General features: G+C 35.0%; 1 protein-coding gene across 3 annotated transcripts in view; it reads left to right on the top strand.

Moving 5' to 3' along the window:
• Positions 1-14,564, top strand: part of Klhl13 (kelch like family member 13) — a 260,780-nt gene that overhangs the window by 224,664 nt on the left and 21,552 nt on the right. For all 3 annotated transcript variants that reach the window (XM_004645684.2, XM_023706031.1, XM_004645683.2), the window contains 2 exons: positions 4,702-4,834; positions 6,625-6,821. In XM_004645684.2, the coding sequence (XP_004645741.1) occupies positions 4,702-4,834; positions 6,625-6,821 (330 nt within the window). The remainder of the gene's footprint in view (positions 1-4,701; positions 4,835-6,624; positions 6,822-14,564) is intronic.

The raw sequence follows: 14,564 nt of genomic DNA, 5'->3' as shown, positions 1-14,564 counted from the left end.
AGTTAAATATACAAGGAGGAAGGGGAACAAGATATCAGAGGTGGGAGGGAAGGTAGGGTAAAAGGATTTTTAAAAAAGTTAAAGGTTAGAAAATGGAAAGAGCTTTTGCAAATAAGGAGGGGAAAAGAGTTGGAAGGAAAAGAGGGAAAGGAGGCAAAAAGAATGTATTGTGTTCATATACAAATTCCCCCTGGTGGTTACGATCGTTATGTATTGCCAACATGTACTAAAAAAGTGGCATTTTTCTAAGGAAGAAAGAATAATAAGTAGTAGTACTGAAGACTACTGCATTACCCAATTTCAAGTGTAAAATATTTGTAGGAATGTTTTAAAGACAGAGGGACTATCAAATGAGCCAAGAAGTTTTTTTGTTGTTGAATGAGAGGGAATAACTGATTGGATACAGTCATTAATATTAACTGCATAAGCTGTAATTGCTTTTCAAAAATATCTATAGTTAGTTTATCAGAGTTTTAAAAATTGATGACTAAGAACAAAAGAAGATGGTTTCGAGTATTTAGTGTCATTTTACTGGTGTTTGGACATCTGCCTTTTTTCACCGGTACCTGAGCTATGATGTTTCTCCCAAGAAATACCAGGTCCCATTAACTTGCCAGTAGCAATCAAAATGGTAAAAAGAAAATTTTTTTAACCAACAACTTTAACTCCCAGATGTCCTACAAATATACTCATATGAATATTGACCATCGATCAGAAAAGTATAAAAACAAAATATAGGAAGTAAAGCCATGCTGTTATGTTGAGCTGTAGGGTACTCAGGTCAACAATTTCTGACATTGCCAGTCAAGTGGAAGACCCAATACTATTATGGGCTACTGGACTCTTTTAGAATATTTTGCTGAGTTTGCACACCTATAATACCCAAATAACAGAACTAAACAAAAAAAGGGGATACAGATGAATGTTCATTTTGTATCTGTGTATTCAAAGTGGTTAGGATAGATATATAGTTACATTCTCTTAATGAATAGAGAGATTTGTTTTAATGATGTTTGTAACTAGGATATCAAGTCCGCATCTTGTACAGCAATTAACTACTAGGAAGAATGTATGCAATGTGTTAATTATTGAAACTGTCCTACCAATTTGGTTTGAAACTGTCTCATTGCTATATGTTTCTCAATAAAACTATGGAAAAAATGAATATTGAAACATTGTTTATGATTTCAAAAGTTGAGAGACAGTTGCAGTGTTCAGCCAGGCAGAAATGGGAGACTGTGTAAATAACTTAGGCAGTGTCCCCACCATAGAGTTCTATCCAGGCTGGGAGAAGAATGAGTGAAATCTGCACGCACCTAGAGAGAAGTCTATCCATTTTATCTGTCCAGGTGTATTTGAAAACATCTGACAATATATATGGTCTTTTAACTTGGGGTTGACTTTCAGTTTTCAACTTCTTAAGAAAGCATGTATTTAAATTTTTTAACCTGAAATTTACTTGGAAGAGGAAAAAAGTCAAGCCCTTGGGAACCAAAATTTTCCTTTAAACTCTGGTTCAGCCATTTCTCTTGTCTTAATCTTTGCCATCTGCAACAAGCAAGTACATTAGGTATAATTCATATCATTATTTGGAGATGTTTCACAAATTTTTGGTTTCAAGTTAACCTGTCACAAAGTAAAAATTCTGCCCAATGACTACAAGCCTTTGAAGTTCCAAGTTACGGCTTCTAGGTAAAAGTTGGTTGATTTTTTTTAATGTCACAATTAAAATTTTAAATTCCAGTTGTATGCCAAAGCACTGAGGAGTTCACTGGGGGTCTCCTCCTCCTCATAACCTTATGGTCATCTGCCACCTTAGGGTATCGATTCAGCACTTTCTGATACTTCCATCCATTGGAAGGGTGATACCCATAAACTTATTTTACTTTGGAACTCATCTGTAAATGTTGAGTCACTTCTTATCTTCACCATGAGAATATTATCCCCAAAATGGACACCGCTTACAAATGGAGCTACTCACCTTTTTATCTAGTTTTTTGAATAGTCAGAATGGCATATACATTAGTGAGAGTGTATAGTATTTGTGTGTACAAAGGAAAATGAATACTTTGGAAAGATTTTATATTTGTGAACAAAAACATGTCAGTCATTGTGGAGAAAGACAGATATAATCTTGTTCTAAAGTATAAGCTATGAATATTTTTCTCTGCCTGGAGGAAAAGTGCCTGGTTCAAATACTCTCTTTGGAGTTCTACTTCTGTAGATTCAAGTATTTACTTTTAAAATCAGTTTTAATATTGTCTTAGTTACTCTTCTCTCATTGCTGGAACAAATACCCAACACTCAAAATAAAGGAGGGAAAGGTTTATTTAGCTCACACTTACTGGAGGTTTCTGTCCATACTCAGCTGGCTCCAAGGCAGAGCAGCGTACAGCAGAAAGTAACTTTTCATGGTGGAGGCAAAGAGCAAGAGCTCAGAAGGAAGAGTAGCAGCAGCTCAAGCAGCTAGCTTCTCTTCCCTCCTTACATTGAAATGCAAATTCCCTTCCCTAGGGCAGGTGCAGCATACACACCCACAATAATCAATTACAAACTCCAGAAGCTGCCCCAAGACTGCATGAGGCTTTGGGGGGACACCTAGACACAAACCATAACAAATACTAAACTGAGGAGTGTAGTCTAAGGTTCATATTATACATATGTTTAGAATCAATATTTTAAAAATTGCATTTTCAGAGCCAGCCAAATAACTAAGCTGATTAAAGTGCCTACAAGCAGGCTCAGGGGTCAGGGTTTTGATCCCTGGGAAGGCAGTGCTGGCCCTGCCCCTGGGGCACACTAAGCAATTGAGACTGGGTGTGGTGGCACATGCCTGTAACCCCAGCTCTTGGGAGGCTGTAAACAGGAGGATCACTATGAGTCTGATCTAGTAGTGAGACCCTGAACACCCTGTAGACCCTCCCCTAGAATAAAAAAAAATTGCATTCTCGAGGCTGAGGAGATAGCTCAGTGGCCTAAGCACCTGCCTAACAAGTGCAGAGACCCAAGTTTGAGCCCCAGTATCGCATACCATGACTGTTCTGGAACCCCTGGTACACTGTGATGGCCCCAGAACCGGCCATGGTGGCACATGCCTGTCATTCCAGCACTAAGGAGGCTGAGTCAGGATGATCACTATGAGTCTAAACTGTATAGTGAGACCCTGTATCAAACAATAAAAATAAAAAAATTTAAAAATGCATTCTTAGTATATTATGCCTTTTGTTTCTTATCTGTGAAACTCAATTTGTTTTCTGTTTTTTTTAAAAAAGACATTTATTCAGAGTTATGATGAGACTATTACATTTAACAGTCAACAGCATGTGTACAAAAAAAGGTCTACATTAAAACCCTTTGTTGGAGCACTTTACACTTTCCACAGAACAAAAACTAAAGTAACCTATTGTATAATTAGTCACAAATACAGTCCTGAAGTTTTTTATTATTAAAACATGAAGAGGATAGAGATTTAAAGAGTAATACCTTATTTTTTAATTGAATGTTACAGTCTGAGAAAACAGTTTGTGTTGGTATATTCCTGATTTCTTTTGTCTTTTTGAAACAAAGTTCTACTACCCAGTTCAGGTGGGTCTTGAACTGAATTTGTAGCTCAGGCTGTCCTCAAAATTACAGTAATCTTCCTGCTTCCACCTTCCAAGTGCTGGGATTACTGGTATGTATCACTATCCTCTGCATGATTTTTTTTTTTTATAATGAAGCATTTCTTTAAAGCTATAGATACATTCTTGCCAAAATCTTCATTTTTTGCCCAATTATTAAACTGTATATTGTCCCCCTTTGCTGTAGTTTATCAGCCTGTTACAACTTTGTTCTTTTAATTGATAATCAAATTGTTTTTATTTATCGAATACAGTATGATTATAAAATATGTGTACATTGTGGAATCAGCCTGTTATAAGCTTAAGTTTGTCGTCCTCTGAAGAACAGATCAGAAGAAAAATGGCCAGGGGTGTAGGAAGAAGAGCTCATCAAATAGCATTCTTCTCAGCCAGAACCCTGACTCTCCTTTAACTGTGGGTGCTAGACTGTTAGTTTTCTGGTAGACCTCTAAGCATTTGGCACAGTTAAGTCTGCTGCTGTGCCTTCCTGGCCTCCTTTACCAAAGATAACTAAATATCAAATTTGAAAGATAATTGGTCAAACAGTAGCCATACACTATTAGAATATTTAAAGCACAATTCTTAATCCTCAATGGCTTGAAACAGTCTAATTGGTATACTCCTACCATGTTCTTCATAGCAATACTCTCTCACTTTCTCAAAAAGGAAGCAAAAATCCAAGATATTTCAGTAAATAGGGATATTAAAATATTATTATGGTGAGTAAAATATTACTGTGGAAAGGATCATTAAACAAATACTCTTGTCCTATAGGTATGAAGGCAGAAATGTTCATGGCAATTTTTTCTAAATAAAGTAAAAGCTGGTGGTTATATAAGACAATTTATATACTGTACTTTCCCTATTTTTCTTAATCTAATTTAGCCCCAATTTTATCTCTTTCATATGGTGAAAAATATACATGCTATATATGAAAAAGCTGTTTGCATTTTCTTCTAAATAATTGAGCTCTATTTTCCAAATATATTGCAGCAAATGAATATATAAGTGACATTTTAGCACAGAGATTTGTAACCTTATTTTACCTTGACCAGTGGCTGAATTCATGTTCTTTTTCCAGGGCTTTGACCAGCTTCGACTCGAAGGGTTGCTTTGTGATGTGACCCTGATGCCCGGTGATACAGATGATGCCTTTCCTGTGCATAGAGTCATGATGGCGTCTGCTAGTGATTACTTCAAAGCTATGTTCACAGGTAGCTAGCCTTCTACAATGTTCCATCCATATTAATACAAGGTGACCCACCAATGTGGAAAGCCTTTATTTCTAAAATAAAATTCAGTTCAAAATTCCAATTTTGGACTCTCTCTCTATAGTAGGAAATGCTTTCAGAGGAAATATTCACCAGTGTTTGTGTATCATTGTGCACTATGTTATTTTTTATGGGAAATTGATGCTTTTCTTTGCCATCCATCTTTTTTTTCTGGATCTTAATCATTTAAAGTGAAAGAAATTTCCAACAAATCAAAAATTAGACCAGACATACTGAAAACAGAAAGTTTAACTTTTAAATGATTTTACTTAAACAAAAAATGCTATTTCTAACTTTCTTCTTTCAGTTCTGGTAAGACAAATATACTGAGTCCAGATTTAGATTATAACAAAGATACATTTTTAACCCAAACAATTTTTACTGGATAATAACTTTATTTTTCCTTAAAGGTAGTAAATAGAGCCACAAACTTTCACCAAAAAAACAGAATTATTTTTAAAGTTTCATCGGATGGAACTGGGTCTGGCCCAGATTAATGATGGTCCCTTGTGATAAATATATTTTTACATAATTTTCAAATCAACCTAAAAGCACTAATTACTGAAAAGTCAGATTATTGAATTCTTTTCATAACAATATAGCAAAGTGAGTGCTTGTAGGAAGTATGGAGTGTCACTTGTGTACCAAGTAATAATGAAAACTGAGGAATAATCTAACACTGAAACAAAGTAAATCTCAGGTGACAGTCCCACATGCTGCATGTATACATGGAAGCACTGGTCACGTTTATTTTAAATAGTCATAAATCACTCCAAACATTTATTAAAATGCATCATTCCATCAGAAAGTCTGTGGTTATGTGGTAATGTTCACAACTCATTAGGAAAATTACATTTCTTAGGGGAAGAGTAAATTTTTCTGTCACGTCATTCTGGTTTATTATACATGGGAAGGGTAGAGGCCTTAAAAGAAAATGAATCAGTTTGAGAAAGTCAAAGTTTTCTTAGACTTCTTCAAACATTTATTTTTGTATGAATCTTTAAAAGGAAGGATTGCTTTCCCCTCTTAAGGTAAAGCTATAAACCAGTTTCTTGGTATACATGAGGACTTATGTGGGTATTTACTTAAATGTTATAATTCAGAAAGAGTTTTATAGTTAATCCCAAGTAAAACAGCATTTTTATAAAACTAGACAGAATTTAAGAAGCTGTTGTGTACCTAGAATTTTCCTTCAATATAGCTAATTATAAATGAACTTAGTTCTATCAGAATTTATTACTCAAATAACTGGAAAGCTCTATATAGAATACATGCATATATGTAAAATATGGTTACTAGAGTTGGTTATGTGCCAAAGCCTATCACCAAGTCTTTTCTGAAGAAAAAAAACAGGGAGAATATTTGTGACTGGTTTAGAATACTGAACATTGCTGTCCTAGCTTGGAGTGCCTGTATTCCTAACTGTACCATCCATCTTTATTTTATAATTTTTTTCCTTCTCATATCTGAATGGACCATTTGATTGCAGTATCCCACTAATCCAATATTTAATCTATCAAACATAGATAATGGTAGAAGAACATTTTTGGAAGCTGTTACATTATGTATGGCTTCCATTAGTGTAAGTGAAAATCTTTTTTAAGTACTCTCTTTTAACTGTAAAATATGCCAAAGCCTGACTGGGGAATGTTTTTTCTTGATTTTAATTGGCAGCAGACATGAATTTGACCTTAGTTATCCACCTTCCTTTAATTTAATGTCTTTTTTTTAAGGTGGAATGAAAGAACAAGATTTAATGTGCATTAAGCTTCATGGCGTGAGCAAAGTTGGTCTAAGGAAAATTATTGATTTCATTTATACTGCAAAGCTTTCTCTTAATATGGACAACCTTCAAGACACGCTGGAAGCTGCCAGCTTTCTACAGATTCTGCCAGTTTTGGACTTCTGTAAAGTATTTCTCATATCTGGGGTAAGATATTTTCAGATATTTTTCCTGTAGTAGATTCCTGTATAGCCTGTTTAAAGATGTACTTATGAAAACTGTTGTATAGTCCTGTGAAACTCTTTCCATTAGTGAGTAGTGTCACATAGGATGTAGTCTGGAAGGAAGTTAAGATTAAACCAAGTGCATTTTCACAAAACCAGATCATTTTTAACAAAAGTTTTCTATGTAGTCAAACAATAAGAAAAACTAATAGTGTTTGACAAAAGTGTATACTTTATCCGGTTTGATAGTGTTTTATAACTTAATTGGTGTATACAGCATATTTCTTTAATGCAATTGTATGGGAAAATAATCTGAGCTTCTAGAAGTCTATTAGATTAGGATTGGAAATTTTTTCTTGAGAACTAGATTCTAAGATCCTGACTAAATCTGTAAGGAGGTAACTCTTGATTCCTTAGAAATATAATATTCATTGAATAATGTTACCCTTTTTAAACTACCAGTAGGTGAAATAGTTAGCATTCACCAGTTCCTAAAGATAGTGTTTTACTTCTTTTGAATTAATTTTATTGAGAAACAAATAGCAATGAGACAGTTTCAAAACCGATTAGTAGGACAGTTTCAGTAATTAATACAATGCATATTGTTGTCTTTGTAGTTGTTATTCATAATACAAGATGCAGGCATGATGTCCTGTCCAAACACTATTAGTACAATTCTTTCTTCTCATTGGATTAAGAGAAAGTAACTATATATCTATCCTAGCTATTTTGTATTTACAGGTACAAAATGGTCCTTCATTTTAATCCCCATTTTTTGGGTTTAGTTTTGTCAGAGATGGGTATTCCATTGCCATTTAAATATTCTAGGTGCGTGAATTCAGAAAAATAATCCAATGTAGACCCTTACATCTTATTTTGGAAATCTAAATGCCTGCATTGGGCAGAAAAATTGCCAATACTTCCAGAACACTAAGAGCTTGTTTTCATGATTTAAATCTATATCAACAGTAAGTTTGTATATGTTTTCTTATTCATTATTTTGTTGAATAATATACCAATTTGTAATTAGGTTAAAGTAGTATAAATTTAATTTTGGCAAGTAACTGCTGTTAGGCCTTCCTCTTAAAAATAAGAATTTTTGAGATTGGGACTTTCTTAAAAATACTGTTTCCAAAGAACATGTGCTTAATTATTTTATTAATATAACAGTCCTTGTCCATCATTATATTAACAGATAAAGAAAATATGGTATTCAGACTTATAAAAAGAATGAATTCTTGGCATTGTCTGCGATGTGGCTATGTCTAGAGGCCATTATGCTAGTGAAATAAACCAGGTACAGAAAGACCAATGCCACCTTCTCACATATGGAAGCTAGAAACATTTATCTCATATAAATAGAGTATAATAGTGGTTACCAGAAGCTAAGAAAGATAGGGATAAGGGAGATATAGGAATATGTTTGTTAATGGATACAAAAATACAGCTTTCAAATAAGAAAAAAATCAAGTGTTTTATAGCACAGTAGAGTGACTCTAATTAGCAATATATTTCTAAATAACTAGAGAAGAGGTGTAATATTGCCACCACAAAGAAATGATAGGTGATTGAGGTGCCAGTTTTCATTTTAAAATACTCAAAATCATTGTCTCACAATTGTAAATTTTTCAATTAATTGCCATTTTAAGGGTTATATGTCAGCATTGTGTTATGTTGTTACGTGTTATATTGTTGGCTTCTGCTGTCTTCACCTAAACAAGTGTCTCACATGAAGTTTGTAAATCTCCCATCATGCTTGCACTATTACTGAGTGTTGGTGCTGAATTTAATTTTAATTCTGTCATTCAAAGCCCATTCCCTCAAGCACCATAAATTTATGCCACTGACATATAACAACTTCAAATAAGAACATAATATATCAAATGTGTTTTTCAAAATGATTCAAGTTCAGTAATCTAATAGTAATACTTCAAGTTTATATTTATAGACTTTTTAACATTGCTTTACACTGATCTTATGAACAAAAGGTCATCCTGTGAAAAACTAGGAACAGTGCCACAATTTCATTGGAAATAATTGTGTACAAGAAATATTGTTGCATGCTTGCTGTTCTCTAGTATAGAACTTTAGTAGTTGTAACTTCAAATATTGGTTATTATATATATATATATATATATATATATATATAAATAATAGACATTTTGTTCTAGATAATTAATTTTGTTTGCAAATGAGATCCCCACTATTCAATACTTTTAGGAAATTTGAAATAATTAGAATGTTGATTCCTTAACCTATTTGTAATGTTTCATTACTTTAACCCTTTAGTGATTTCCTTATGTTTATAAACATTTAATATTATCTTAAATTTTCTTTATTCCTAGACAGCTAAGTTATATAGAAATTAATAGGCAGGCAGACAAGGATGGGCCCTCCAGGGAGTAATTGCTGAAGATGAAAACAGACTGGGCGTGGTGGTGCAAGGCTACAATCCCAGTACTTGGGAGGCTGAAAACAGGAGGATCACTACGAGTCTTATATGTATAGTGAGACCCTGTAGACCCTGCACTAAATACATAAGAAAAAGATGAAAACTCATGAGGACTGTGGCTGGAGGCGCATCTGAAAAAAGCCAGGCCTCCACACGGGGATGCAGTAGCCAGGCCTGTGAGCCTCCCTGTGAGATAACTGGCAGCTGGAGATTGTATTGTAATTCCTACCAGTAAGTCCATACAGGCATCAGCACGTGAGTGGAAGGAACATCCAGCACTGCCTCCTGTCACTTCCTGTCCCCTCCCTTCCAAGAAGCCACTGATGGCTGTATGTTAGAGGCCTGAGAAAAGTGAAAGTTAGTGTTGCTGCCATTGCCTTTGCAGCATTCCCTGCTTCCCTACTGGGTCCGTGTTGCTGCTACACTTAGAATCCTGTTGCTTGTACAGCAATTTGAGCCATGTTGTACCCACTTTGTGATTTTGTTCTGTAAAATATTCTTAGAGAAACAGCCTCTGGCCACCCGTTTTAGGATGCCTCCCCTCTCAGGAGCTTGGTCTCAATAAAACTTTGCTACTATTGACCTTTGTCCCTTGAAGTTCATTTTTTGAAATTAGAGGGAAGCAAACGCTGCACACCTGACATTTAACATGTTGGGAGTTATTTTTCCTCATCATACTAGTGTCCTTTACAGGCATCCTAAAATCATTTCTAATGAGGAAGAGTCTTCTCCTAGGTAAAGCTCACTTGTAATATAGTTTATTATAGCCTATCTTGGTTTTAGGATTTTCTTGCCTGTGGGAATCTTCTCTCAGAATTTGTAATTTTTGGGCTGGCCAAATAGTTCAGCAGACTAAAGTGCCTGCTTAGACAGGGACATGGACCGGGGTTCAATCCCTGGCATGCTGTGCCAGCCCTGCCCCCAGGGAGCACTTAGACAGTGATTGTGACTGGACTTGGTTATGTGTGCCTGTTATCCCAGCCCTTGGGTGGCTGAAAATAGGAGGATCATTACAAGTCTGATCTGTGGAGTGAGACTCTGTAGTCCCTGTACTAAACACATAAAAAAGAATTCATAATTTTTGACAAAATGATACAGACTCTTCGTTCCAAGAACATGTAAAACCCAAGTTTTCCTTTATGCTTCCTTCAGGTATTATTTTCATAGTAAACCATGTTTATCCTTACTGTATTTCCCTTTTTCTTAGTAATCAAGAGAAATAAAAAAAAAAACACTTGGGGCTGGTAAGGTAGCTCAGCGGTCTAAAGCACCTTCTTAGGCAAGCTTAGAGAGGTGCATGGGACCATGGTTCTATCCTTGGCACCACATACTGTGCCAGCCCTACCCTCAGGGTAGGATGAGCTGGGAAAATAAACAAAGCAAAGCAAAACAAAACAAAACAAACCATTAGCCCCGAGTGCCTTTTCTTAAAAGAACTAAAAGTTTCAAGATATTATAAATAATTTATAAAGGCAGATTTATTTTTTAATTCCCCTCAAGCTATGTTATTATGAGTAACATGTTTTAACAATTGTATGCTGATATCAAATGTTTTGGTAGAAATAGATTTTATGTTTAATGACATAGTGAAATTATAGCTTATATAAGCAAAACATTACCAAGGTTAGAACTTTTAGAAAGAAGATTCTTTTTTAAATAGTTCCTTTTCTGTACTACTCTTAGTCATTTGTAATGAGGAAGAACAACAGTGATAGATAAAATGTGAGTTGAAAACCCATTTATATGTTAGTTTTGAGTGGCAAGTTTAAATATAACAGTAATGCCACTCATGTCTTTGGGGTATAGAAACACCAGTTTCTATTAGCAAGCATGAGGACCAACTGAAGACCAAAAATCTACCTGATTTCACCATCCACTGCATGGAAAACTTTTCTCCTCAGGTAGCAATTAGTATTACAGTTTGTAGAATCTGACATTTTTGTTCTTACTGTGTAATTTCCTTGGTACCTACAGAAAAGAGGACTATGAAGTGAATACAAAAGGATGACAAGTAAGGATATAAAGCAGAGTAGATAAAAATTTCTGTAAGACTAAAAACATTTTCATATAGAAAAAATTAAAAATAACCATTTTTAGTCATATACCTTTAAACATTAAATATGTTTTTGTACTTATGACATTGCAAAGTCCAACACACTAAATATTGTGCAGCCACTTTGTAATTTACAAATAGCTTGGGGTTAAAGGCTTTATTTCTTATTTGTTTGTAGTTGGAAAATTTATTTATTTATTCATCTATCTATCAGAGACTGACTTTTTTGTGACAGACTCTCGCTATGTAGTTCAGGATGGCTTCAAAATCATGGCAATCTTCCTGTCTTAGACTCCTGAGTGCTGAGATTACAGGCATGTCCCACTGTACCTGGTAACAACCTGAAAATTCTAGCATCTATTCTTTGTTCCATAGAATTATTACTATGGAGGATACCCAAATCAGTGGAACATAATTAAATATTTTCTTTTTGTTAATTTTATTGAGAAACAAATAGCAATGAGACAGTTTCAAAACTGATTAATGACATTTTTAATAATTAATACATTGCATATTGTTGTCTTCCTAGTGGTTATTCATAGTACCAGCAGGATTTTTTTTTGAACTGGGAATTAAACTCAAGCCCTTGCGCTTGCCAGGCAAGACGGACCATCTGCCTGGCCCCTATTAATAGTACAAGATGCAGACATGATATCCTGTCCAAACACTATTAGTACAAATCTTTCTTCTCATTGAATTAAGAAAAATTACCTGTATATCTATCCTATTTTGTATACGCAGATACAAAATGGTCCTTCATTTGTATCTCCCTTTTTTGGTTTAGTTTTGTCAGAGATGAGTATTGCATTGCCATTCAAATATTGTAGGTGCATGAATTCAGCAAAATAATCCAATATAGTCCAGTAGTCTGTAATAGTAGTGGGTTAAGCATAAGACTGGCAGTGTCAGAAGTTGTTGACAAGAGTTCTTTACAGCTTAGCATATTAATATGGCTTTACTTTTCATATCTCGTTATTATACTTTCCTGTTGGATGGTTAAGACCAAGATAAAGCAAGACCTATATAACAAGAAATTTAACTTTTGTATCTGACAAGGTAGGTCAAATCCCCTCAGGATTTATCCTGAAACCCTGTACCGCACTTTGTAGATCCTTTGTCAGTGTCAGCCATGTGGATAAGTCACAGTCATTGCTTGACCAATTTGCTCTCTGTGAAAGCCTGAGAGAGTGTTTTCTCTCCATGTGACTCTCCTTAGGCACACTCTACATTATCGATCACTTTCCTCTTTGGCCCCATAATCTCCTTTATCAGAAAATTTGGGACACAACTGAGTTACAGGATGTTACAGTACAGGTTCTCCTATGTCTCGAGTCCTCATTGACCTTGAAAGGCTAGGGCCAAAATGTTGGCTGTCCTTGCAGCCCTTCTTTTTCTCTAATTTTTGGTCTGCAAACTTAAGTTGTTAACTCTCCAAAAGAGAAGCTTAATGAATGATATTATTACTCTACAACATAGGCAGTTGAGCTTCACCTTACTATCTGTCTGAATGTCGAACATCTTAGACATAGCATAGAACAGGTATTTTCCATCAAGTATTGATATGTTGAACTTTAAATTCTTATTCCTTGAATTTTTCCAGGTAACATGAATTTCATGTTAAGCTTTTTTTTATTTTAGGGAAGGGTCTACAGGGTGTTCAGGGTCTCACTACTAGATCAGACTTGTATTGAGCTGCCTGTTTACAGCCTCCCAAGAGCTAGGATTACAGGCGTGCACCACCATGCCATCTCAATTGCTATCTCAGTGCCCCAGTACCCTGAGGAGCAGGGCCGGCACAGCAGGAGTGGTAATTGAACCCCTGGTCCCTGTGCCTGCTTGCAGGCACTTTATTTCACTGAGCTATTTGGCTAGCCCACATCATGTAAAACTTTTTAAAAATTACATTTTTGACACAAATGGGTTAATATTATGTTTCTTAAACAAGATGTTTGTAATTAACTGGAAATACTATATTTTAAATATAAAAATATCCAGAGCACACAGAACTTTAAATAAGAGGAGCAATTTTCTTTAAAAGCTAATTTAGTCAGAGAATAAAGGTGGCATAGGGATTTACACTTGGTGATATTCTACACTTAAAATATTTTTAAGTTTTATTTTCCCCTTTTGCATAAGTTTGTTGCTGCTTCAACTAGTTTATTTATTGTCAGTGAGAAGGGTGGGAAGGTCAAATTGCTATGATAGAAATTTTATTGATATGACTAGAGGTAATAAAGAATTAGAACCAAAGATAGCAAAAATATAAACTATTCCCATTTTGTTTTGGTTGGTATTATGTACTTGTTGGAGAAATAAAAATATTAGGCTAGAATTTTTTTTTCATGCCAGGGATTGAACTCAGGACATTGCACTTGCCAGTCAGATGCTTATGCTGCTGAGCTACCTCTCCAGCTCCCAGAAAAATTAAGAAAGTGAAAATAAAAAGAGCTTGTAACAAAAAATAAAAGGATTACATATGTGGGAGATAGAAAAAAGGGACAAGAGTGTTCTTTCAATGATAAATGAAAAGAATCAATTCATTTGACAGTTTTGTTCTGGGACATCTCCATGATCTGTTAGTTTATATTCAAAGCATACCTTATTTAATCTAAATTAGATTTATTTGTAAAAATAAATAAACATGTCTTTTAAATCTCTTCTTTTTTGTTTTTTGTTTTATGGTACAGGGAATCGAATTCAGGACCTTGCACTAGCCAGGCAGGTACTGTGTTGCTGAGCTATATCCCCAGCCAAAGTAACATATCTTTTAAGATTATTTTCACTCTTAGAATGATTTTATGTAAGTTAGATGAAATTGTGCTGACATAATTGGAGGTGACAATGAATAAACCCTTTCCTGTCTGCACTGAGTCAGTCTTGGCTTCCTTCACATACTGAGCAAATACCCCAGGTGGTCATAAGAGGAGTGAATGATTATGCATCTACTCTGATTGAGTAGGCACATATTCAGTACTGTAGTGACTGTTAAATATTCTAGATATCACATCTGCCTATAATGTTGACCACTCATTTCTGCACATCTTCTGTCAGAGACTGTACAGGAAGATGAGGTCTTGTCTGATCTAGAACTACTTTTGCCCCACAAAGACCATTCGAATCATGTTAGTTGTGTCCAATAATGCAGTGAATTCAAAATGCGAAGGAATCTATTGGATTTTTCCAGAGGTATTTACAAACTGAAGGTAGACAAAGACATAAAG

Source organism: Octodon degus, unplaced genomic scaffold (assembly GCF_000260255.1).
Source record: "Octodon degus isolate 3935 unplaced genomic scaffold, OctDeg1.0 scaffold00236, whole genome shotgun sequence".
NCBI classification, from domain to species: Eukaryota; Metazoa; Chordata; class Mammalia; order Rodentia; family Octodontidae; genus Octodon; species Octodon degus.
Note: the sequence above shows the minus strand (reverse complement) of the source record. Positions and strands in the feature narration are given on the sequence as shown.